The 23,609-nt window shown below is 45.0% G+C and overlaps 1 protein-coding gene across 3 annotated transcripts; it reads left to right on the forward strand.

Annotated features, from left to right (window-relative positions):
• The first annotated feature begins 378 nt into the window (after window positions 1–378).
• LOC115166194 (transcription termination factor 1) lies at window positions 379–22,652 on the forward strand. Of its 3 annotated transcripts, none has more exons than XM_029719982.1 (12): window positions 379–550; window positions 4,233–5,360; window positions 5,635–5,762; window positions 13,526–13,711; window positions 13,865–13,946; window positions 14,115–14,245; window positions 14,387–14,582; window positions 18,803–18,895; window positions 19,193–19,258; window positions 19,581–19,666; window positions 20,069–20,307; window positions 20,353–22,652. In XM_029719982.1, the coding sequence occupies exons 2-12, from the start codon at window positions 4,399–4,401 to the stop codon at window positions 20,515–20,517; spliced, it is 2,334 nt and encodes a 777-aa protein (XP_029575842.1). In that variant the 5' UTR covers window positions 379–550; window positions 4,233–4,398; the 3' UTR covers window positions 20,518–22,652. The 3 variants fall into 3 exon arrangements, with proteins under 3 accessions (XP_029575842.1, XP_029575851.1, XP_029575832.1); XM_029719991.1 differs by having other exon boundaries at window positions 20,069–20,262; XM_029719972.1 differs by having other exon boundaries at window positions 20,069–22,652.
• Window positions 22,653–23,609: the final 957 nt, after the last annotated feature.

Raw genomic sequence — 23,609 nt, forward strand, 5'->3', positions numbered from 1 at the left:
GAAGAAGTTATAGTACCACCCGGTCCACCTGGGGGCGCTCTGACCTGTGGATGGGCTGGCCCGCCGCTACCGCATCAAACAGAAGAAGTTATAGTACCACCCGGTCCACCTGGGGGCGCTGTGACCTGTGGATGGGCTCGCCACCTGGGGGCGCTGTGACCTGTGGATGGGCTCGCCACCTGGGGGCGCTGTGACCTGTGGATGGGCTGGCCGGCCGCTACCGCATCAAACAGAAGAAGTTATAGTACCACCCGGTCCACCTGGGGGCGCTGTGACCTGTGGATGGGCTCGCCACCTGGGGGCGCTGTGACCTGTGGATGGGCTCGCCACCTGGGGGCGCTGTGACCTGTGGATGGGCTGGCCGGCCGCTACCGCATCAAACAGAAGAAGGAATTCATCGGAGTGAAACTGACTAGTTCTGTGTTGGTTCGTTCAGCTGAATGTTTGTTTGTTCTTCTTTACCAGTTTTATTCTGGATTTGCTGATTTAGCTAGCAAGCTAGAGTCTTCGGATGACCTATGACGGGTAGTTAACCAGACCAGCTAACTAGGTAGTTATGCTGTTCCTACGTGAATGTGTGAACTAATGTTTTGTATCGTGTGTACCTGGGCGCCAGAATGCGTCTGAAAATCCTGTCGCAAGAAAATACATTTAGAATAATTAAAAATACACGTTTATCATAACCATTACAGATAACAAGTCCTAATTGCTAATATATATTATTCCGTTAAAAAAGTACCATTTAATATTGATTTATTGTAACCTTTATTATCAATCTTGAAAAAGGCAGTAACCTCCGCAATGTGGAGGTTGTTTGTAAAGTTTCTGGCTGAGCAGTGATATAACCTAGTTTTGTTCATTTAGCAGACAACACGGAGCCCATATCTCAGTCAACACAACTATTTTACAGGAAAAACCATCATGTAATATAACAGAATAGATAGAAAGAAGACGCCATGGCGAAGTGATCCGCATCTTGTGTGTGAAAGTTATTCTCAGTGATCATTTGAAACGGGGTTGAAAGACATGTTATTTCAGTGTTGCAAATCAAAAATCTATCTTTACAATATACAGCTGTTAGATTTAGTTTATTCTACCTGTTACTTGGACTTTTCTAAATGGACAATTCCACATTGAACGCAGCATGGTGATGAATTACGGACACAACATCTGTTTGGTGACTAGGTTTAATGATTCTGATTTAAAATATGCTCGTTGTCTTTATCTAAACTGTTTTTGCATATTTTCAGAGCCTGTCTATGTTTAGGCAGGTTATAGCCAAACCCCTGGGCTAACCAATTCCAAATGGCTCTAGCAGTTCTCAAAGTAGCCAAAGCCCTGGGCTAACCAATTCCAAATGGCTCTAGCAGTTCTCAAAGTAGCCAAAGCACAAAAAATAGACGAGATGCAATTATTCCAGAACTGCAGCTCGTTGGAACACACCAGTCCATTTTTTAAATTTGTGTTGAAACCCGTTGTCATTTGGCAAGGAATGTAGCTTGTATATCCCATCAGTTAGATACAGGGCCTTCGGAAAGTATTCAGACCCCTTGAATTTTCCACTTTTTGTTAAATTACAGCCTTATTCTAAAATGGATGAGTAAAAAAAATCCCTCAATCTCCACACAATACCCCATAATGACAAAGCAAAAACTTTTTTTTTGCAACTGTATTAAACATTTTAAAAATATCACATTTACATTAGTATTCAGACCCTTTACTCAGTACTTTGTTGAAGCACCTTTGGCAGCGATTACAGCCTCAAGTCTTGTGTGTCCTCTTGGGTATGACGCTACAAGCTTGGCACACCTGTATTTGGGGAGTTTCTCCCATTCTTCTCTGCAGATCCTCTCAAGCTCTGTCAGGTTGTATGAGGAGCGTCGCTGCACAGATATTTTCAGGTCTCTCCAGAGATGTTTGATTGGGTTCAAGTCCAGGCTCTGGCTGGGCCACTCAAGGACATTCAGAGACTTGTCCCAAAGCCACTCCTGCTTTGTATTGGCTGTATGCTTAGGGTCGTTGTCCTGTTGGAAGGTGAACCTTCGCCCCATTCTGAGGTCCTGAGCGCTCTGGAGCAGGTTTTCATCAAGGATCTCTCTGTACTTTTCTGTGTTCATCTTTCCCTCGATCCTGACTAGTCTCCCAGTCCCTGCAGCTGAAAAACATCCCCACAGCATGATTTTGTGGGAATAGGAAGCTAGCTGGTAGTTTGCTAGCTACTTAGCTCCCATGCTAATTTCAAGTCTTTCTAAACTAATATCTGAAGAACTAAGAAATATGAAGTTATTTCAGAATGAATGTTACCTGGTTAGCGTATCATGCTTTGTGACATTATGTTAGCTCGCTATCCCCAGTTAGATAATGCTTTGTGACATTATGTTAGCTAGCTATCCCCAGTTAGATAATGCTTTGTGACATTATGTTAGCTCGCTATCCCCAGTTAGATAATGCTTTGTGACATTGTTAGCTCGCTATCCCCAGTTAGATAATGCTTTGTGACATTATGTTAGCTAACTATCCCCAGTTAGATAATGCTTTGTGACATGTTAGCTAGCTATCCCCAGTTAGATAATGCTTTGTGACATTATGTTAGCTAGCTATCCCCAGTTAGATAATGCTTTGTGACATTATGTTAGCTCGCTATCCCCAGTTAGATAATGCTTTGTGACATTATGTTAGCTCGCTATCCCCAGTTAGATAATGCTTTGTGACATTATGTTAGCTAGCTATCCCCAGTTAGATAATGCTTTGTGACATTATGTTAGCTAGCTATCCCCAGTTAGATAATGCTTTGTGACATTATGTTAGCTAGCTATCCCCAGTTAGATAATGCTTTGTGACATTATGTTAGCTAGCTATCCCCAGTTAGATAATGCTTTGTGACATTATGTTAGCTCGCTATCCCCAGTTAGATAATGCTTTGTGACATTATGTTAGCTAGCTATCCCCAGTTAGATAATGCTTTGTGACATTATGTTAGCTAGCTATCCCCAGTTAGATAATGCTTTGTGACATTATGTTAGCTAGCTATCCCCAGTTAGATAATGCTTTGTGACATTATGTTAGCTAGCTAACCCCAGTTAGATAATGCTTTGTGACATTATGTTAGCTAGCTATCCCCAGTTAGATAATGCTTTGTGACATTATGTTAGCTCGCTATCCCCAGTTAGATAATGCTTTGTGACATTATGTTAGCTCGCTATCCCCAGTTAGATAATGCTTTGTGACATTATGTTAGCTCGCTATCCCCAGTTAGATAATGCTTTGTGACATGTTAGCTAGCTATCCCCAGTTAGATAATGCTTTGTGACATTATGTTAGCTCGCTATCCCCAGTTAGATAATGCTTTGTGACATTATGTTAGCTCGCTATCCCCAGTTAGATAATGTTTTACACTTATTGCATCCATGCTTGTTGTGTTCTCCCTGGTTTACACTAGTTACCACAGCCCCAAAGTTAAAATATATATATTTTTTTCTTTATTTAAGGTTAGGCTAAGGCATAAGCTTAGCAGTGTGGTTAATGTAAGGTTTATGGTTAGGTTTAAAATCACATTTCAAGAAGAGAAATTGTAAAAAAATAAAAAAATAAAAAGCCGTTCTTTATGACTTTGTAGCTGTGATAACCAGTGTCGACCGTTCCTTCAGGTGTGCTTGTTTGTTAATGAGCTGGATACTGGTTGTAAATAGTATATTGTTATATGTTTCAAAACAGTGGTGGGTGGGAGGGTAGCAAAACTTTCCAGTGGGCATAACCATTCATCTTGAGGAGACGGGGGCAAAATGCAATCTGTTCATTATTATATCATATATAAAATGGACTGTATTTATTTTAATACAGACTAGCTCAAAACATTACTAAATATTTGAAAATGACAAATTACCCAATGGATCGGGATAATTTTCTCCCCGAAAAGAGGGGGGTACAAAAACATACGTATGTACCCCTATTTTGAAAGTGAGGATGCAGCTTCTCCATTGCTCAGGCGTGTGTGTGTGTGTGTGTGTGTGTGTGTGTGTGTGTGTGTGTTCAAATACACATGCATTAGAACAATGTTGTGTGTAATCACGGGCTATTCTTTGGGTGCTGAAATCAGTCGTTTTTGGTTACTTCATTTTATTTCACATCGAAGCTCCAGTCAGCCTGCGCTGGTCGCCAATCAACTCCATGGTAAATCGTAGAGTTTTTAGTTTTAATCGGTTTAGTTTAATATTGTCTTTCTGTTTTATTAGATTGAGCAAATCGGTTCAACAGCTGCCACCATGCTGGGGACGACAACACCCTCAGAACGGGGCGACTGAGATTCCCTTATCGCTTGAGATGTTTCCAACATCCCGTCTTTTTACTTGAAGACGGTCCCGAATTATTCTCATCTGTCGCACCTGACACCGTCGAGGGATGCAGAACGTCCTCAAGAAGAAGAATAAGAAGACTAAAGCCTCTGAACAGGAACAGGAAGAACCTGGCGTTAAGGAGGATCAAATGGATGGTCACCAATTGACGGGAGATAAGAGGAATAGAGAACTAACTGAACATAAAAAGCAAACGGTGACAGAGTTGGAAATGGTGGAGAAAGAGAGGAAGAAACGTAAAAAGCAAAAGAAGAATGAGAAACAGATTAATGTTCAAGCTGAAATGGAGGTCCCAGATCCTGAGGAACGAATTGAAGACAGAACAAAGAAAAAGTCAAACTATCTTCACACACAACGTGTGGGAGATGATGGAGTGACTGTTGCTGAGGAGGCGATGAGTAGCTGGAAGAAAAAGAAAAACCGTAAAGACAGAGAGACAGAAGAGAGGATGGACAGTGGCCTCTCAGCGTCTGCAGTAGATGTGTCAGATGTAAAGGTGCCAGAGGAAGCCAGAAAGAGGACGAAGAAGCACAAGAACAGACAAACGGAGCTTGAAGAGGGAGCGGAAAGCCGTCAGACAGGTTTAAGATTAGCAGATGATCCTGAAATCATAGCGGTTCAGGGATGGGGAAGTGTGGTGACGGAGCTACAGAAGAATGGAAAGGAGAAGAGGAAACGAAAGAAGGAAAAAGTTGTAGAGATTCAACTGAACGTTTGTCCAGATGAAACAGAGCTCCCAGGTATTCTAGAACAAACTGAGAGAAAATGGAACACGACAACGAGGCTGAAAACACAACCGCATGGAGGGGCTGTAGAGGGCAGCAGGAGAATAAAGAGACAACGCTGCAGAGAGTCCGACACGGGAATGGACAGTGTCCCCTCTGAGACTGATAACAGGACTCCTGATGCTGGACCAGAATCTGAGACGGGGGAAGATGGCCCCCATACAACCATGATTGAGACAAGCGCTCAACACCGCAGACGAATCCAAAACGATAAAGCTCTAAGGTCAGTACAAAGGAACCTCGTACACTTGTTTTAAAGTGTGAATCTTGCATATACTGAAGAGTGATTTCCCTTATTGGTGGTAGTGAACATTGACAGTAGGATTTGCTGGTGAAAACCAGACATTTGTGAATCATTGTGCTGTGTACCAGTATTTCATCTGAAAACTCTTTCTGTGCAGAGAGGAGGCATTTCTGTCCTTCCCTGTCAACTTAGAGGTTTCAGAAACAGATGTTTTAGATGTTATTTAGATATTTCTCCCCTCTCTATGTTACAGTGAAAGCGAATGGAGGGCTATGAACGAGCTCAAAGAGTTTGTTCCCAATGTTGAGTCTCTGTCTGTTTTGAAGATCAGAATCATGATTAAGTATGATCTTGATCGATTCAAGGAATTCCGAAGACAAGGTAGGTTTATTCTTTTTAAAACCCTCATGGTGTTTACCGTAGGATGATGTAGCTAACATGTCCATGTGTAAGCAATGTTATGTAACATGTTACTTTGTTGAGAGATGTTTGAGAAAATGATAGCCTCCGGGGGAAAAAAGGATAATTGAGATTCTTTTGTTGTTGCTTTTTTCTATTTTTTTTTTGTTCCCTTAACACATGAATCCACATTCAGTGTTTGACCCACTGACTGAATGTGTTATCATTTAGACCCAATGGGTTAAACCAGGGCTCCAGACTGACATCATTTAGTCACGTTTTGACACCCTAAAGCCGTCTGCATAAGGCAAGATTTAGACTTGGATATGCCAGTTACATTTATTTTTAATTTGTAGCATTGGTGTGAGCTGGACAATCTACACCCACCTTACTCAAAATATCCAATTTTTTTTGTAGGAGGCTGAAACGATTGTTTGTTAACAGTAATGAAAGCCTCTGTGTCTGTTCCACTGGGGCTTGCTGCTGGACAAAAAGGGTATTATGTTTTAGAGACATTGTGTTTTGAGTTTCCTCTTACTCAGGGGGTGGATTAGACACAAATAAATTAGCCTATGATATTAGTTCACATAAAGATGTAGGCAAATTCATCTCTATTGAAAAAAAAAAAGACAATTCAGAATGTTCTGGAGCCCTATTTTTAACAGTCAAATATAACAACTATAGACTAATTGTCAACCCACAATGCATCACTGGATTAGGTTGCACATCAAAATATCCTGAATCATGCATTTTTTTTGGGGGGTGCGACCAAATCATGGGCTGGTGCCACCAAGTGAAAAAGTACCAGTGTTACAGGAGAACAGTTTGGAGTCAGGAGCCCTTGGTTACCGTGCTAGTCTGGTTACCGTGCTAGTCTGGTTACCGTGCTAGTCTGGTTACCGTGCTAGTCTGGTTACCGTGCTAGTCTGGAGCCCTAGGTTACCGGGCTAGTCTGGTTACCATGCTAGTCTGGAGCCCTAGGTTACCGTGCTAGTCTGGAGCCCTAGGTTACCGGGCTAGTCTGGTTACCATGCTAGCCTGGAGCCCTAGGTTACCGGGCTAGTCTGGTTACCATGCTAGTCTGGAGCCCTAGGTTACCGGGCTAGTCTGGTTACCATGCTAGTCTGGAGCCCTAGGTTACCGGGCTAGTCTGGTTACCGTGCTAGTCTGGAGCCCTAGGTTACCGGGCTAGTCTGGTTACCATGCTAGTCTGGTTACCGGGCTAGTCTGGAGCCCTAGGTTACCATGCTAGTCTGGTTACCGTGCTAGTCTGGTTACTGTGCTAGTCTGGTTACCGTGCTAGTCTGGTTACCGTGCTAGTCTGGTTACCGTGCTAGTCTGGTTACCGTGCTTGTCTGGTTACCGTGCCAGTCTGGAGCCCTAGGTTACCATGCTTGACTGGTTACCGTGCCAGTCTGGTTACCGTGCCAGTCTGGAGCCCTAGGTTACCATGCTAGTCTGGTTACCGTGCTAGTCTGGTTACCATGCTAGTCTGGTTACCATGCTAGTCTGGTTACCGTGCTAGTCTGGAGCCCTAGGTTACCGTGCTAGTCTGGTTACCGTGCTAGTCTGGAGCCCTAGGTTACCATGCTAGTCTGGTTACCGTGCTAGTCTGGTTACCATGCTAGTCTGGTTACCGTGCTTGTCTGGAGCCCTAGGTCACCATGCTAGTCTGGTTACCGTGCTAGTCTGGTTACCGTGCTAGTCTGGTTACCGTGCTAGTCTGGTTACCGTGCTAGTCTGGTTACCGTGCTTGTCTTGTTACCGTGCTAGTCTTGTTACCGTGCTAGTCTGGTTACCGTGCTTGTCTGGTTACCGTGCCAGTCTGGAGCCCTAGGTTACCATGCTAGTCTGGTTACCGTGCCAGTCTGGTTACCGTGCTAGTCTGGTTACCGTGCTAGTCTGGAGCCCTAGGTTACCGTGCTAGTCTGGTTACCGTGCTTGTCTGGTTACCGTGCCAGTCTGGAGCCCTAGGTTACCATGCTTGTCTGGTTACCGTGCTAGTCTGGTTACCGTGCTAGTCTGGTTACCGTGCCAGTCGAGCCCTAGGTTACCATGCTTGTCTGGTTACCGTGCTAGTCTGGTTACCGTGCTAGTCTGGAGCCCTAGGTTACCATGCTTGTCTGGTTACCGTGCTAGTCTGGTTACCATGCTAGTCTGGAGCCCTAGGTTACCATGTTTGTCTGGTTACCGTGCTAGTCTGGTTACCATGCTAGTCTGGTTACCGTGCTAGTCTGGTTACCGTGCTAGTCTGGAGCCCTAGGTTACCATGCTAGTCTGGTTACCGTGCTAGTCTGGTTACCGTGCTAGTCTGGAGCCCTAGGTTACCATGCTAGTCTGGTTACCGTGCTAGTCTGGTTACCGTGCCAGTCTGGAGCCCTAGGTTACCATGCTTGTCTGGTTACCGTGCCAGTCTGGTTACCGTGCTAGTCTGGTTACCATGCTAGTCTGGAGCCCTAGGTTACCGTGCTAGTCTGGTTACCGTGCTAGTCTGGAGCCCTAGGTTACCATGCTAGTCTGGTTACCGTGCCAGTCTGGTTACCGTGCTTGTCTGGAGCCCTAGGTTACCATGTTAGTCTGGTTACCGTGCCAGTCTGGTTACCGTGCTTGTCTGGAGCCCTAGGTTACCATGTTATTCTGGTTACCATGTTATTCTGGTTACCATGCTAGTCTGGTTACCGTGCTAGTCTGGTTACCGTGCTAGTCTGGTTACCGTGCTAGTCTGGTTACCATGCTAGTCTGGTTACCGTGCTAGTCTGGTTACCGTGCTAGTCTGGTTACCGTGCTAGTCTGGTTACCGTGCTAGTCTGGAGCCCTAGGTTACCATGCTAGTCTGGTTACCGTGCTAGTCTGGTTACCGTGCTAGTCTGGTTACCGTGCTAGTCTGGTTACCGTGCTAGTCTGGTTACCGTGCTAGTCTGGTTACCGTGCTAGTCTGGTTACCGTGCTTGTCTGGTTACCGTGCCAGTCTGGAGCCCTAGGTTACCATGCTAGTCTGGTTACCGTGCCAGTCTGGTTACCGTGCCAGTCTGGTTACCGTGCTAGTCTGGTTACCGTGCTAGTCTGGAGCCCTAGGTTACCGTGCTAGTCTGGTTACCGTGCTTGTCTGGTTACCGTGCCAGTCTGGAGCCCTAGGTTACCATGCTTGTCTGGTTACCGTGCTAGTCTGGTTACCGTGCTAGTCTGGAGCCCTAGGTTACCATGCTAGTCTGGTAACCGTGCTAGTCTGGTTACCGTGCCAGTCTGGAGCCCTAGGTTACCATGCTAGTCTGGTAACCGTGCTAGTCTGGTTACCGTGCTAGTCTGGAGCCCTAGGTTACCATGCTAGTCTGGTTACCGTGCTAGTCTGATTACCGTGCTAGTCTGGAGCCCTAGGTTACCATGCTAGTCTGGAGCCCTAGGTTACCATGCTAGTCTGATTACCGTGCTAGTCTGGTTACCGTGCTAGTCTGGTTACCGTGCTAGTCTGGTTACCGTGCTAGTCTGGAGCCCTAGGTTACCATGTTAGTCTGGTTACCGTGCCAGTCTGGAGCCCTAGGTTACCATGCTAGTCTGGTAACCGTGCTAGTCTGGTTACCGTGCTAGTCTGGAGCCCTAGGTTACCATGCTAGTCTGGTTACCGTGCTAGTCTGGTTACCGTGCTAGTCTGGAGCCCTAGGTTACACTGCTAGTCTGGTTACCGTGCTAGTCTGGTTACCGTGCCAGTCTGGAGCCCTAGGTTACCATGCTAGTCTGGTAACCGTGCTAGTCTGGTTACCGTGCTAGTCTGGAGCCCTAGGTTACCATGCTAGTCTGGTTACCGTGCTAGTCTGGTTACCGTGCTAGTCTGGAGCCCTAGGTTACACTGCTAGTCTGGTTACCGTGCTAGTCTGGTTACCGTGCTAGTCTGGTTACCGTGCTAGTCTGGTTACCGTGCTAGTCTGGAGCCCTAGGTTACCGTGCTAGTCTGGATCCCTAGAATACCATGTTAGTCTGGTTACCGTGCCAGTCTGGAGCCCTAGGTTACCATGCTAGTCTGGTTACCGTGCTAGTCTGGTTACCGTGCTAGTCTGGTTACCATGCTAGTCTGGTTACCGCGCTAGTCTGGTTACCGTGCTAGTCTGGAGCCCTAGGTTACCGTGTTAGTCTGGTTACCGTGCTAGTCTGGTTACCGTGCTAGTCTGGTTACCGTGCTAGTCTGGAGCCCTAGGTTACCTTGCTAGTCTGGTTACCGTGCTAGTCTGGAGCCCTAGGTTACCGTGCTAGTCTGGTTACCGTGCTAGTCTGGTTACCGTGCTAGTCTGGTTACCGTGCTAGTCTGGTTACCGTGCTAGTCTGGAGCCCTAGGTTACCGGGCTAGTCTGGTTACCATGCTAGTCTGGAGCCCTAGGTTACCGTGCTAGTCTGGAGCCCTAGGTTACCGGGCTAGTCTGGTTACCATGCTAGCCTGGAGCCCTAGGTTACCGGGCTAGTCTGGAGCCCTAGGTTACCGGGCTAGTCTGGTTACCATGCTAGTCTGGTTACCATGCTAGTCTGGTTACCATGCTAGTCTGGAGCCCTAGGTTACCGGGCTAGTCTGGTTACCATGCTAGTCTGGAGCCCTAGGTTACCTTGCTAGTCTGGAGCCCTAGGTTACCGGGCTAGTCTGGTTACCATGCTAGTCTGGTTACCGGGCTAGTCTGGAGCCCTATGGTTACCGTGCTAGTCTGGTTACCGTGCTAGTCTGGTTACCGTGCTAGTCTGGAGCCCTAGGTTACCGGGCTAGTCTGGTTACCATGCTAGTCTGGAGCCCTAGGTTACCGTGCTAGTCTGGAGCCCTAGGTTACCGGGCTAGTCTGGTTACCATGCTAGCCTGGAGCCCTAGGTTACCGTGCTAGTCTGGAGCCCTAGGTTACCGGGCTAGTCTGGTTACCATGCTAGCCTGGAGCCCTAGGTTACCGGGCTAGTCTGGAGCCCTAGGTTACCGGGCTAGTCTGGTTACCATGCTAGTCTGGTTACCATGCTAGTCTGGTTACCATGCTAGTCTGGAGCCCTAGGTTACCGGGCTAGTCTGGTTACCATGCTAGTCTGGAGCCCTAGGTTACCTTGCTAGTCTGGAGCCCTAGGTTACCGGGCTAGTCTGGTTACCATGCTAGTCTGGTTACCGGGCTAGTCTGGAGCCCTATGGTTACCGTGCTAGTCTGGTTACCGTGCTAGTCTGGTTACCGTGCTAGTCTGGTTACCGTGCTAGTCTGGTTACCGTGCTAGTCTGGTTACCGTGCTAGTCTGGTACCGTTGGTTACCGTGCTAGTCTGGAGCCCTAGGTTACCGTGCTAGTCTGGTTACCGTGCTAGTCTGGTTACCGTGCTAGTCTGGTTACCGTGCTAGTCTGGTTACCGTGCTAGTCTGGTTACCGTGCTAGTCTGGAGCCCTAGGTTACCGTGCTAGTCTGGTTACCGTGCTAGTCTGGTTACCGTGCTAGTCTGGTTACCGTGCTACTCTGGTTACCGTGCTAGTCTGGTTACCGTGCTAGTCTGGAGCCCTAGGTTACCGTGCTAGTCTGGTTACCATGCTAGTCTGGAGCCCTAGGTTACCGTGCTAGTCTGGAGCCCTAGGTTACCGGGCTAGTCTGGTTACCATGCTAGCCTGGAGCCCTAGGTTACCGGGCTAGTCTGGTTAACATGCTAGTCTGGTTACCATGCTAGTCTGGTTACCATGCTAGTCTGGAGCCCTAGGTTACCGGGCTAGTCTGGTTACCATGCTAGTCTGGAGCCCTAGGTTACCGTGCTAGTCTGGAGCCCTAGGTTACCGGGCTAGTCTGGAGCCCTAGGTTACCATGCTAGTCTGGTTACCATGCTAGTCTGGTTACCGTGCTAGTCTGGTTACCGTGCTAGTCTGGTTACCGTGCTAGTCTGGTTACCATGCTAGTCTGGTTACCGTGCTTGTTTGGTTACCGTGCCAGTCTGGAGCCCTAGGTTACCATGCTAGTCTGGTTACCGTGCCAGTCTGGTTACCGTGCTTGTCTGGAGCCCTAGGTTACCATGTTAGTCTGGTTACCGTGCTAGTCTGGTTACCATGTTAGTCTGGTTACCGTGCTAGTCTGGTTACCATGTTAGTCTGGTTACCGTGCTAGTCTGGTTACCGTGCCAGTCTGGTTACCGTGCTAGTCTGGAGCCCTAGGTTACCATGTTAGTCTGGTTACCGTGCTAGTCTGGTTACCATGTTAGTCTGGTTACCGTGCTAGTCTGGTTACCGTGCTAGTCTGGTTACCGTGCTAGTCTGGAGCCCTAGGTTACCATGTTAGTCTGGTTACCGTGCTAGTCTGGAGCCCTAGGTTACCGTGCTAGTCTGGTTACCATGCTAGTCTTGTTACCGTGCTAGTCTGGTTACCGTGCTAGTCTGGTTACCGTGCTAGTCTGGAGCCCTAGGTTACCATGCTTGTCTGGTTACCGTGCTAGTCTGGAGCCCTAGGTTACCATGCTAGTCTGGTTACCGTGCTAGTCTGGTTACCGTGCCAGTCTGGAGCCCTAGGTTACCATGCTAGTCTGGTTACCGTGCTAGTCTGGTTACCATGCTAGTCTGGTTACCGTGCTTGTTTGGTTACCGTGCCAGTCTGGAGCCCTAGGTTACCATGCTAGTCTGGTTACCGTGCCAGTCTGGTTACCGTGCTTGTCTGGAGCCCTAGGTTACCATGTTAGTCTGGTTACCGTGCTAGTCTGGTTACCATGTTAGTCTGGTTACCGTGCTAGTCTGGTTACCATGTTAGTCTGGTTACCGTGCTAGTCTGGTTACCGTGCCAGTCTGGTTACCGTGCTAGTCTGGAGCCCTAGGTTACCATGTTAGTCTGGTTACCGTGCTAGTCTGGTTACCATGTTAGTCTGGTTACCGTGCTAGTCTGGTTACCGTGCTAGTCTGGTTACCGTGCTAGTCTGGAGCCCTAGGTTACCATGTTAGTCTGGTTACCGTGCTAGTCTGGAGCCCTAGGTTACCGTGCTAGTCTGGTTACCATGCTAGTCTTGTTACCGTGCTAGTCTGGTTACCGTGCTAGTCTGGTTACCGTGCTAGTCTGGAGCCCTAGGTTACCATGCTTGTCTGGTTACCGTGCTAGTCTGGAGCCCTAGGTTACCATGCTAGTCTGGTTACCGTGCTAGTCTGGTTACCGTGCTAGTCTGGAGCCCTAGGTTACCATGCTAGTCTGGTTACCATGCTAGTCTGGTTACCGTGCTAGTCTGGAGCCCTAGGTTACCATGCTAGTCTGGAGCCCTAGGTTACCGTGCTAGTCTGGAGCCCTAGGTTACCGTGCTAGTCTGGAGCCCTAGGTTACCGTGCTAGTCTGGTTACCATGCTAGTCTGGTTACCGTGCTAGTCTGGTTACCGTGCTAGTCTGGTTACCGTGCTAGTCTGGAGCCCTAGGTTACCGTGCTAGTCTGGTTACCGTGCTAGTCTGGTTACCGTGCTAGTCTGGTTACCGTGCTAGTCTGGTTACCGGGCTAGTCTGGTTACCGTGCTAGTCTGGTTACCGTGCGAGTCTGGTTACCGTGCTAGTCTGGAGCCCTAGATTACCGTGCTAGTCTGGTTACCGGGCTAGTCTGGTTACCGTGCTAGTCTGGAGCCCTAGGTTACCGTGCTAGTCTGGAGCCCTAGGTTACCGTGCTAGTCTGGTTACCGTGCTAGTCTGGTTACCGTGCTAGTCTGGTTACCGTGCTAGTCTGGTTACCGTGCTAGTCTGGTTACCGTGCTAGTCTGGAGCCCTAGGTTAAGCCTCTGTAATCTTCTCTCTTTTCCAGGCATTTCCCTGAGAACTGGACGATACAGCGCACAGGAGAACAAACAACTCATGAGTAACATAAACGACTTCCTGGCTCTCACAGGGATTGAGAACGCTGCTAAACTCTTCCATACAAAGCGCTTCAAAGACGAAATGACAAGAATCCGAAGGTTGAAGAGTCATCACAGATTCCATGAAAGAATAGGTGCGGTGTATTCTAGCCAGCTTCATAACGACAACAGATAAAGTTTCATCCCCACGTTTATATCCCTTGTCTTTAGCATTGTCTACAGTGGTAAATAAGTATGCTAAGGAATTTCCCAGGAAACTAATCTCTCCTCTCTCTAACCTGTTCCAGCTGAAGGAATCCCAAGGCCTTGGCATAAGATCTATAGTCGTGGTGGGAGGAAAATGTTTGATGGTAGCAGTTACAAGGGCAGGTAAGACTGGGCTAGTTACTTTAAGGAACTGACAACGGTAATAATCGGCTTTGACTGTGTACAAAAATATAGTGATATTGAATTGGAACTCACAACTGTGTCGTTTTTCCTGACATGAAGCTCGTTATACCGTGTTTTTTTTACTTGAATGTTTCTATGACTTTTTAGAAGAAGGTTCAGCGAAGATGAACTTTACTCTTTGAAAAAACTGCAGACGTTGCACGGCAACAATTGGGTGAAGATCTCGCAGTTGACTGGCCGGAGCGAAACCCCCCTTAGGAAGCGGTTTTCTCAGATTTGTAAGTCATTAGGAACTTTTAATTAAATATAATGATTCTTGATCCTTTACCTTGACATCCTGCTTCACTTCTTTTTGGGACGTTTTGTTACCGCCGTTGTCTGAACAACGGTCTCGCTTTGTTTGGTGTGTTGTTTTTCAGTCGCAAACTTAGGTCCTTGGAGCGAGGAAGAACTGAAGAGACTTATGGAAGCCGTGCGAGACCACCTGCTGGGACAGGTGGAGCCTGGCAGAGGACCTGCCACCATCAAGAAAGACAAGCTGTACAACAACATCCCCTGGACAGATGTATGCCGGAGGGTTAAGACACGCCACCGGGACCAGTGTAGAATGAAATGGTGTGTAGTACAGGGTTTCATGGGAAAAAAATAAAATAAAAATGGCCGACATTTTCATACTGAAAAATAATTATGCAAAGTGCAGAAATTACCGTAAAATACGTTATGATCTTGCAGGGTGATTTAATTTGAAACTTTTCTTCAACAATGTGCGTTATAAAGAAATTGGTATTCATGTATCGCTCACTAATCTTTCATGGACAAGACTGTGAACATACATTGTACCGTAGAATCTGTCAAGAGACTATTGGATGTGTCAGACTAACAGTGAAATGCTGACTGACGGGTCCTTTGCCAACCATGCAGAGTTAAAGATAAAATAGACATAGTGACACAAGCAGTAAATACTCAGTGAATAACTATAACGAGTAAAAATAACACGGCTATATACAGGAAGTAGAAAATAACATGGCTATATACAGGAAGTAGAAATTAACACGGCTATATACAGGAAGTAGAAAATAACACGGCTATATACAGGAAGTAGAAAATAACACGGCTATATACAGGAAGTAGAAAATAACACGGCTATATACAGGAAGTAGAAAATAACATGGCTATATACAGGGAGTAGAAAATAACACGGCTATATACAGGAAGTAGAAAATAACACGGCTATATACAGGAAGTAGAAAATAACATGGCTATATACAGGGAGTAGAAAATAACATGGCTATATACAGGGAGTAGAAAATAACACGGCTATATACAGGAAGTAGAAAATAACACGGCTATATACAGGAAGTAGAAAATAACACGGCTATATACAGGAAGTAGTAAATAACACGGCTATATACAGGAAGTAGAAAATAACACGGCTATATACAGTCCATTGGAAAAATATTCAGACTTTTTCCACTTTCTTATTCTAAAATGGATTAAATAAAAAAATATATCTATACACAATAAAATTCAGACATTTTTGCGAAAATATGAAATACCTTATTTACATAAGTATTCAGACCCTTTGCTATGAGACTCGAAATTGAGCTCAGGTAAATCCTGTTTCCATTGATCATCCTGGAGATGTTTCTACGACTTGATTGGAGTCCACCTGTGGTAAATTCAACTGATTGCTGCCGGGGGGATAGATGGATTACCAGGACATGTACTCAGTGCATGTGTGGACCAACTGGCATGTGTCTTCACTGACATTTTCAAAATTTTCCTGACCGAAACCCCAAACCCTAGACCCACTCCAACTCACATACCGCCCCAACAGATCCACAGACGTTGCAATCTCAATCACACTACACACTGCCCTTCCCCACCTGGACAAAAGGAACACCTATGTGAGAATGCTATTCATGGACTACAGCTCAGCATTCAACACCATAGTGCCCTCAAAGCTCATCACTAAGCTAAGGACCCTGGGACTAAACACCTCCCTCTGCAACTGGATCCTAGACTTCCTGACGGGCCGTCCCCCAGGTGGTAAGGGTAGGAAACAACACATCTGCCGCGCTGATCCTCAACACTGGGGCCCCTCAGGGGCACAACTCCAACACCATCATTAAGTTAGCTGACAACACAACAGTGGTAGGCCTGATCACCGACAACGATGAGACAGACTATAGGGAGGAGGTCAGAGACCTGGCAGTGTGGAGCCAGGACAGCAACCTCCCCTCAATGTGAGCAAGACAAAGGAGCTGATTGTGGACTACAGGAAAAGGAAGTTCGAACAGGCCCCCATTAACATCAGCGGGGCTGTAGTGGAGCGGGTCGAGAGTTTCAAGTTCCTTGGTGTCCACGTCACCATCAAACTCTCATGGTCCAAACACACCAAGACAGTCGTGAAGAGGGCACGACAAAGCCTATTCCCCCTCAGGAGACTGAAAGGATTTGACATAGGTCTCCAGATCCTCAAAAGGTTCTACAGCTGCACCATCGAGAGCATCCTGACCGGTTGCATCACCGCCTGGTATGGCAACTGCTCGGCCTCCAACCGCAATTTGCTACAGAGGGTAGTGTGTACGGCCCAGTACATCACTGGGGCCAAGCTTCCTGCCATCCAGGACCTCTATACCAGGCGGTGTCAGAGGAAGGCCTAAAACATTGTCAAAGACTCCAGTCACCCAAGTCATAGACTGTTCTCTCTGCTACCGCACGGCAATTGGTACCAGAGCGCCAAATTGAGGACCAAGAGGCTCCTTAACAGCTTCTGCCATGAGACTGTTGAACAATTAGTCAAATGGCCACCTGGACTATTTACATTGACCCCCCCCCCTCTATTTGTTTTTTACACTGCTGCTACTCTGTTTATTATGCATAGTCACTTCACCCTATATGTACAAATTACCTCGACTAACCTATACCCCTCCACATTGACTCTTGCCCTGTATATAGCCTCGCTATTGTTACTTTTTATAATTTCTTACTTTAGTTTATTTGCTAAATATTTTCTTACCTCTTTCTTGAACTGCATTGTTGGTTAAGGGCTTGTAAGTAAGCATTTCACGGTAGGGTCCACCCCTTGTGGAATTCGGTGACAAATAAAGTTTGATTATAAATGATTTGGAAAGGCACACACCTGTCTATATAAGGTCCCACAGTTGACAGTGCATGTCAGAGCAAAAACCAAGCCATGAGGTCAAAGGAATTATCCGTAGAGAGAGGATTGTGTTGAGGCACAGATCTGGGGAAGGGTACCAACACATTTCTGCAGCATTGAAGGTCCCCAAGAACACAGTGGCCTCCATCATTCTTAAATGGAAGAAGTTTGGAACAAACAAGACTCTTCCTAGAGCTGGCTGCCCGGCCAAACTGAGCAATATGGGGAGAAGGGCCTTGGTCAGGGAGGTAACCAAGAACCAAATGGTCACTCTGACAGAGCTCCAGAGTTCCTCTGTGGAGATGGGAGAACCTTCCAGAAGGACAACCATCTCTGCAGCATTCCACCAATCAGGCCTTTATGGTAGAGTGACCAGATGGAAGCCACTCCTCAGTAAAAGGCACATGACAACCCGCTTGGAGTTTGCCAAAAGGCACCTAAAGGACTCTCAGACCATGATAAACAATATTCTCTGGTCTGATGAAACCAAGATTGAACTCTTTGGCCTGAATGTCAAGCGTCACATCTGGAGGAAGAGGATGTTTTTCAGCGGCAGGGACTGGAAAACTTGTCGGGATCGAGGGAAAGATGAACGGAGCAAATTACAGAGAGATTCTTGATGAAAACCTGCTCCAGAGCACTCAGGACCTCCGACTGGGGCAAAGGTTCACCTTCCAACAGGACAACAACCTTAAGCACACAGCCAAGACAACGCAGGAGTGGCTTCTGGACAAGTCTGAATGTCCTTGAGTGGCCCAGCCAGAGCCCGGACTTGAACCTGATCTAACATCTCTGGAGAGACCTGAAATAGCTGTGCAGCGACGCTCCCCATCCAACCTGACAGAGCTTGAGAGGATCTGCAGAGAAGAATGGGATACATTTCTAAAAAAGCTGTTTTTGCTTTGTCATTATGGGGTATTGTGATGTCATTATGGGGCATTGTGATGTCATTATGGGGTATTGTGATGTCATTATGGGGTATTGTGATGTCATTATGGGGTATTGTGATGTCATTATGGGGTATTGTGATGTCTTTATGGGGTATTGTGATGTCTTTATGGGGTATTGTGATGTCTTTATGGGGTATTGTGATGTCTTTATGGGGTATTGTGATGTCTTTATGGGGTATTGTGATGTCTTTATGGGGTATTGTGATGTCATTATGGGGTATTGTGATGTCATTATGGGGTATTGTGATGTCATTATGGGGTATTGTGTGTAGACTGGGGGGGGGGGGGGGAGATTTTAAAGTAATTTTAGAATAAGGCTGTAAGGTAACAATGTGGGGAAAAAGTCAAGGGGTCTGAATACTTTCCGTATGCACTGTACGTCAAACTTCTGCCATAGCCAGTTGGCAAACATGCTAATATTTCTCTTTTGACCAGTCAACCTTATGGAATAGGCACTGTTAAGATTCTATGTTAAACAGGGATATTATTATATATATTAGCAGAAATGATTTAATATATCTTACACAATGTTAGTTGTTAGTTAACCCCAGATGAATTGCTCGCTAAACTCTAGTTAAATAGTCGTGTCCTTTATAACTCAAATCGTTCTTTTGCACGTTGCACAATTCTTGCACTATGGCAATGTCACCCTTGTTTTGTTTCCACAAGCGTTCAGATTCAGAACATTGTCTTTTGAGGCATCTCTTCTCCTTTTCCAGGTTGGGTGTTATGGCACACAAAATGGCGAATGGACAACCAGTATTCAGCGGAGGTGTGAAAACCTTAAAGGCTAAAGTGGATTTGATCAAAGCGTGAGTTTTGTGAAGATTTTTTTTATTCAGTATATGCTATTGTAGAATTGTTTATTTTCTTTTGAAGATTTATTAGCCCAGTGACTTACTAATGAGGTATAATATGATTTATTAGTCCAGTCTAGTGACTTATAATAATATTATATTTATACCATCTGCTTTAACGTTCTGCATCGTCCTGATTTACAGGGCCAATGGAAGTCTTTTTGTTCTTGGCATAATGACATATGAAACTGGCATGGTCAACCATTTTGTATTTTGCCAATGTTGATTCAATGTAATTTTGACCTTTTTCAGGTTGAACGCAATGCAAGTGGAAGATGCTACAGATGTTGACTGGGAAGAAATTGCTAACACAATTGGGTAAGTGGTTGTTATTATACACAGATTATACTTCGTTTTAGACAATGTTGCATTTTTATTATTAATGACATTTTCACTGACGGAGGTTTGTATTATGTTAGTGTTTACGTTTCGATTCTCAAATCTCTTTTAACACAACACAGATGTTTTTAATCGTCTACGAACTCGTTCGATAATCGTGGAAGAAAAAAGGGGGATCTGTACATTACAGCCTTTGTTTTCTATCTTCCAGGAGTGAGAAGTACAGCAGCACATGGCAGGGTCATTGTGGTTTTATGTGTGTGGGAATACAGTGTGCTAACATTTCTCTCATGTTTCGAAGGGGTGTTACTCCTTGCTACGTACAGATGCACTACCACAAGCTAAAAGTAGCCAAAGTCCCGTTGCAGCAGAGCATGTCTTTCTGTGGTAGGTATAAGCTGCTGTCATACAGACGTTTTTGTCTATCCTTGTGTTTTTAGATTGGAGGTATGCATTTAGAATAGTTGAGTGCAAGTCACTATGATCAGTGTTCCGGTGACATCACTTCCAAGGGACAGGAAGTGATAAGCTAGCTCCATCTGGACTGCATGTTTTTTTTTTAACCTCCTGTTCATCTCCAGCGCTATACAAGTCTACTTATGTGTGTAAATGACGTGTTTCTACATTCTGAAAGAGATGAAATGCTCCTAAGAAAGTGCCACGTGTGATCACATGTAAAAACACCTATTGCCGGGGAAATCCCCTTCAAATATAATGATGCTTTGAGGAAGAATCTTGTTGTTTGCTGGACACATTTACTGATTTAATGTATATGTGTTTTATTTTCAGAGATCATTGATTTCCTGTACAGTAGTGTTCTGCCCAAGTTTGAAAACCTCCTCCGACACAGTCAGACTGAGTCAGGGGAGAACGAGTCCAGAGATCTCCACCAGGTTCAGACTGAGTCAGGGGAGAACGAGTCCAGAGATCTCCACCAGGTTCAGACTGAGTCAGGGGAGAACGAGTCCAGAGATCTCCACCAGGTTCAGACTGAGTCAGGGGAGACCGAGTCCAGAGATCTCCACCAGGTTCAGACTGAGTCAGGGGAGATCGAGTCCAGAGATCTCCACCAGGTTCAGACCGAGTCCAGAGATCTCCACCAGGTTCAGACTGAGTCAGGAGAGAACGAGTCCAGAGATCTCCACCAGGTTCAGACTGAGTCAAGGGAGACTGAGTCCAGAGACGATCGACAAGAGCTCTTCCTGCTCTCAGAGATCTTTGAAACTGAGGACGACTGAGATTATTACAGCGAGGTTCAGAACAGTTGATTATCAATCATTTTTTATCTCTACAAGCTTTATATTTTGGATGTATTTTAAAAGCCAGCTTTTGAAAATAGTATTTTGGATCTAGATGGTGAAAATGCTGGTCGGGAGTTTTCCTTTTCGCAAATTCACTGATAAAGAAGTCCTGGATGCTTTGTTAACATTAGACATTAAGAAATCCCCAGGGGCTGATCATTTGGAGACTGGTCTGCTTATGTGTACATCCCTCCCCTTATTGCTGGATCAGTAGCCCACCTTTTTTATGTAACATTGTTATCAGGAAGTATTATTTTATTTTTTAAACATGGAAATCTGCATATGTGCTTCCACTCCATAAGGTTGTGGATACAAATAATCTGGACAACTTTTCAAGACTACCTTGTTTAACTAAGATTCTTTAATCTTTGGTTAATGTACAATTTTGTTCCTTTTTTAAAAATCTGATAATTGTATTCTTAATATAAAACAATCCGTTTTTAGACCTGGGCATAGTACTACCACAGCAGCCAGGCTAGTTGTTAATGATCTTGTCAATGCCTTGGATGCTAAAAAGATCTGTGCTGCTTTGTTTATTGACCTGTCAAAGGCGTTCGATACTGATGATCATTCTGTTTTACTGAAGAAATTATCATGAGTAGACCTGGGATATACAGCCTGTTTATGGTTTCAGAATTATCTCAGCGACAGAACTCAGGCCATCAGGATAGATGGGGTTAAATCTGAATTATCTTAGTGACAGAGCTCAGGCCATCTGGATAGATGGGGGTTAAATCTGAATTATCTCAGTGACAGAGCTCAGGCCATCTGGATAGATGGGGGTTAAATCTGAATTATCTCAGTGACAGAGCTCAGGCCATCTGGATAGATGGGGGTTAAATCTGAATTATCTTAGCGACAGAACTCAGGCCATCTGGATAGATGGGGGTTAAATCTGAATTATCTCAGTGACAGAGCTCAGGCCATCTGGATAGATGGGGGTTAAATCTGAATTATCTCAGTGACAGAGCTCAGGCCATCTGGATAGATGGGGTTGAATCTGAATGTCTTGAGATTCAAAAAGGTTTTCCTCAAGGTTTGATTTTGGGTCCATTATTATTCACTTTGTATATTAATGACATAAGAAACACTGTTAATACTTGTAACATTCCTCTCTATGACACAGTTTTGTATTCCTGTAACACCTCGGTGCAGCAGGCCATTCAGGAACTTCAACATGACTTTGATTCAATTCAGAAATCACTTACAGATCTTAAATTAGTATTAAATCCCAAGTAAAACCAAGCTCATGCTGTTCTTTAGTTCATAAAATGTTGACCCTGAGGACCTGCATATCTGCGCTAGAAATGGAGCCCAAATTGAGTTTGTTTCTCAATATCAGTACCTGGGTGTCTGGATTGATGACAAGTTGTCCTTTGTAACTCATATAGAAAATTTGACTTAGAAGCTAAGATCCAAGATAGTTTTTTTTATATTGAAATAAATCATGCCTTAGTATTAAAAACAGGAGAAAGATTGTTCAAACAACGCTTCTCCCTGTATTGGATTTTGGTGATCTTTTTTTTTACAGGCAACCTCTGTTTTTAAAACCCTTGGACGCAGTCTACCAATCCGCAATACGTTTTATCACGGGACAATTTTAGGACTCATTATGTATTATGTATAAAATGTGTGATGGACCTCTCTGTCTGTAAGAGCGCCGCATTCTCTTTTATTTACAAAGCAATCTGACAAACTCTCTCTATATGTAACTTTATTAATTAAGTTAAGAATCACAAGTTACCAAACCCGTTCACAGGAATGGATAACACTGGAGATCCGTTCCAGATTTGGGAAAAACTGCGTTGTTTTTTTTTTTTACCCTAATTTGTGGAACAATCTGCAGAGTTCACTGCAGTTAGATGTGCTGGTGACACTCAGGCAGTTTAAATGATTGATTTAGGACCTCTATGTAGTTGAATGTGATTGCTTTTATTCATGTTTATTGTGTGCTGAATTATATTTTATACACATGTTTTTATTGTAATGTGTACAGGGCTCTCTTGTAAATAGATTTTTTTTTTATCTCAATCTGTTTAAAGGTTAAATAAAAAACAAACACTGTGGATTTATTTTTAGAGGTCCTGTGTTAATCTGTTGGTCGGACGGTGGTCACTTCATAGAGCGACACAGATGTACGCTAATATAATTTGGATAAGAGTTGTGTAATGATTAAATAATAAGTGTGGTGTTTTTATGCCCTTTTTTAAAATTTGTTTTGGCTAACAAAGTGACGTTAATTAGAAGATGGAGGTTATTGAGATCCGTCGTAGTTAATACCTACATATTTACTATATTCTGCTCTTGTGATGGTATCTGGTAGGCTATGCTTTATTCACACAAAGCATTATGCTTGGCTTCTAAAGGTGTCTTGCTCATGCTTCTCATCCAAAACAGTTCGTAAAGGTTTTTTGCTTTTAGTAGTATGTCGAAATGTTGACTTTTTGGGGTTAGGTCTGTATGAAGGTTAGGTCTGTATGAAGGGTTAGGTCTGTATGAGGGGTTAGGTCTGTATGAAGGGTTAGGTCTGTATGAAGGTTAGGTCTGTATGAGGGTTAGGTCTGTATGAAGGTTGGGTCTGTATGAGGGGTTAGGTCTGTATGAAGGGTTAGGTCTGTATGAAGGTTAGGTCTATATGAAGGTTGGGTCTGTATGAGGGGTTAGGTCTGTATGAGCGGCTAGGTCTGTATGAAGGTTGGGTCTGTATGAAGGTTGGGTCTGTATGAAGGTTGGGTCTGTATGAAGGTTGGGTCTGTATGAGGGGTTAGGTCTGTATGAAGGTTAGGTCTGTATGAAGGGTTAGGTCTGTATGAGGGTTAGGTCTGTATGAGGGTTAGGTCTGTATGAAGGGTTAGGTCTGTATGAGGGTTAGGTCTGTATGAAGGGTTAGGTCTGTATTGAGGGTTAGGTCTGTATGAAGGTTAGGTCTGTATGAGGGTTAGGTCTGTATGAGGGTTTGGTCTGTATGAAGGTTAGGTCTGTATGAAGGTTAGGTCTGTATGAAGGGTTAGGTCTGTATGAAGGGTTAG

Source organism: Salmo trutta, chromosome 3 (assembly GCF_901001165.1).
Source record: "Salmo trutta chromosome 3, fSalTru1.1, whole genome shotgun sequence".
NCBI lineage: Eukaryota > Metazoa > Chordata > Actinopteri > Salmoniformes > Salmonidae > Salmo > Salmo trutta.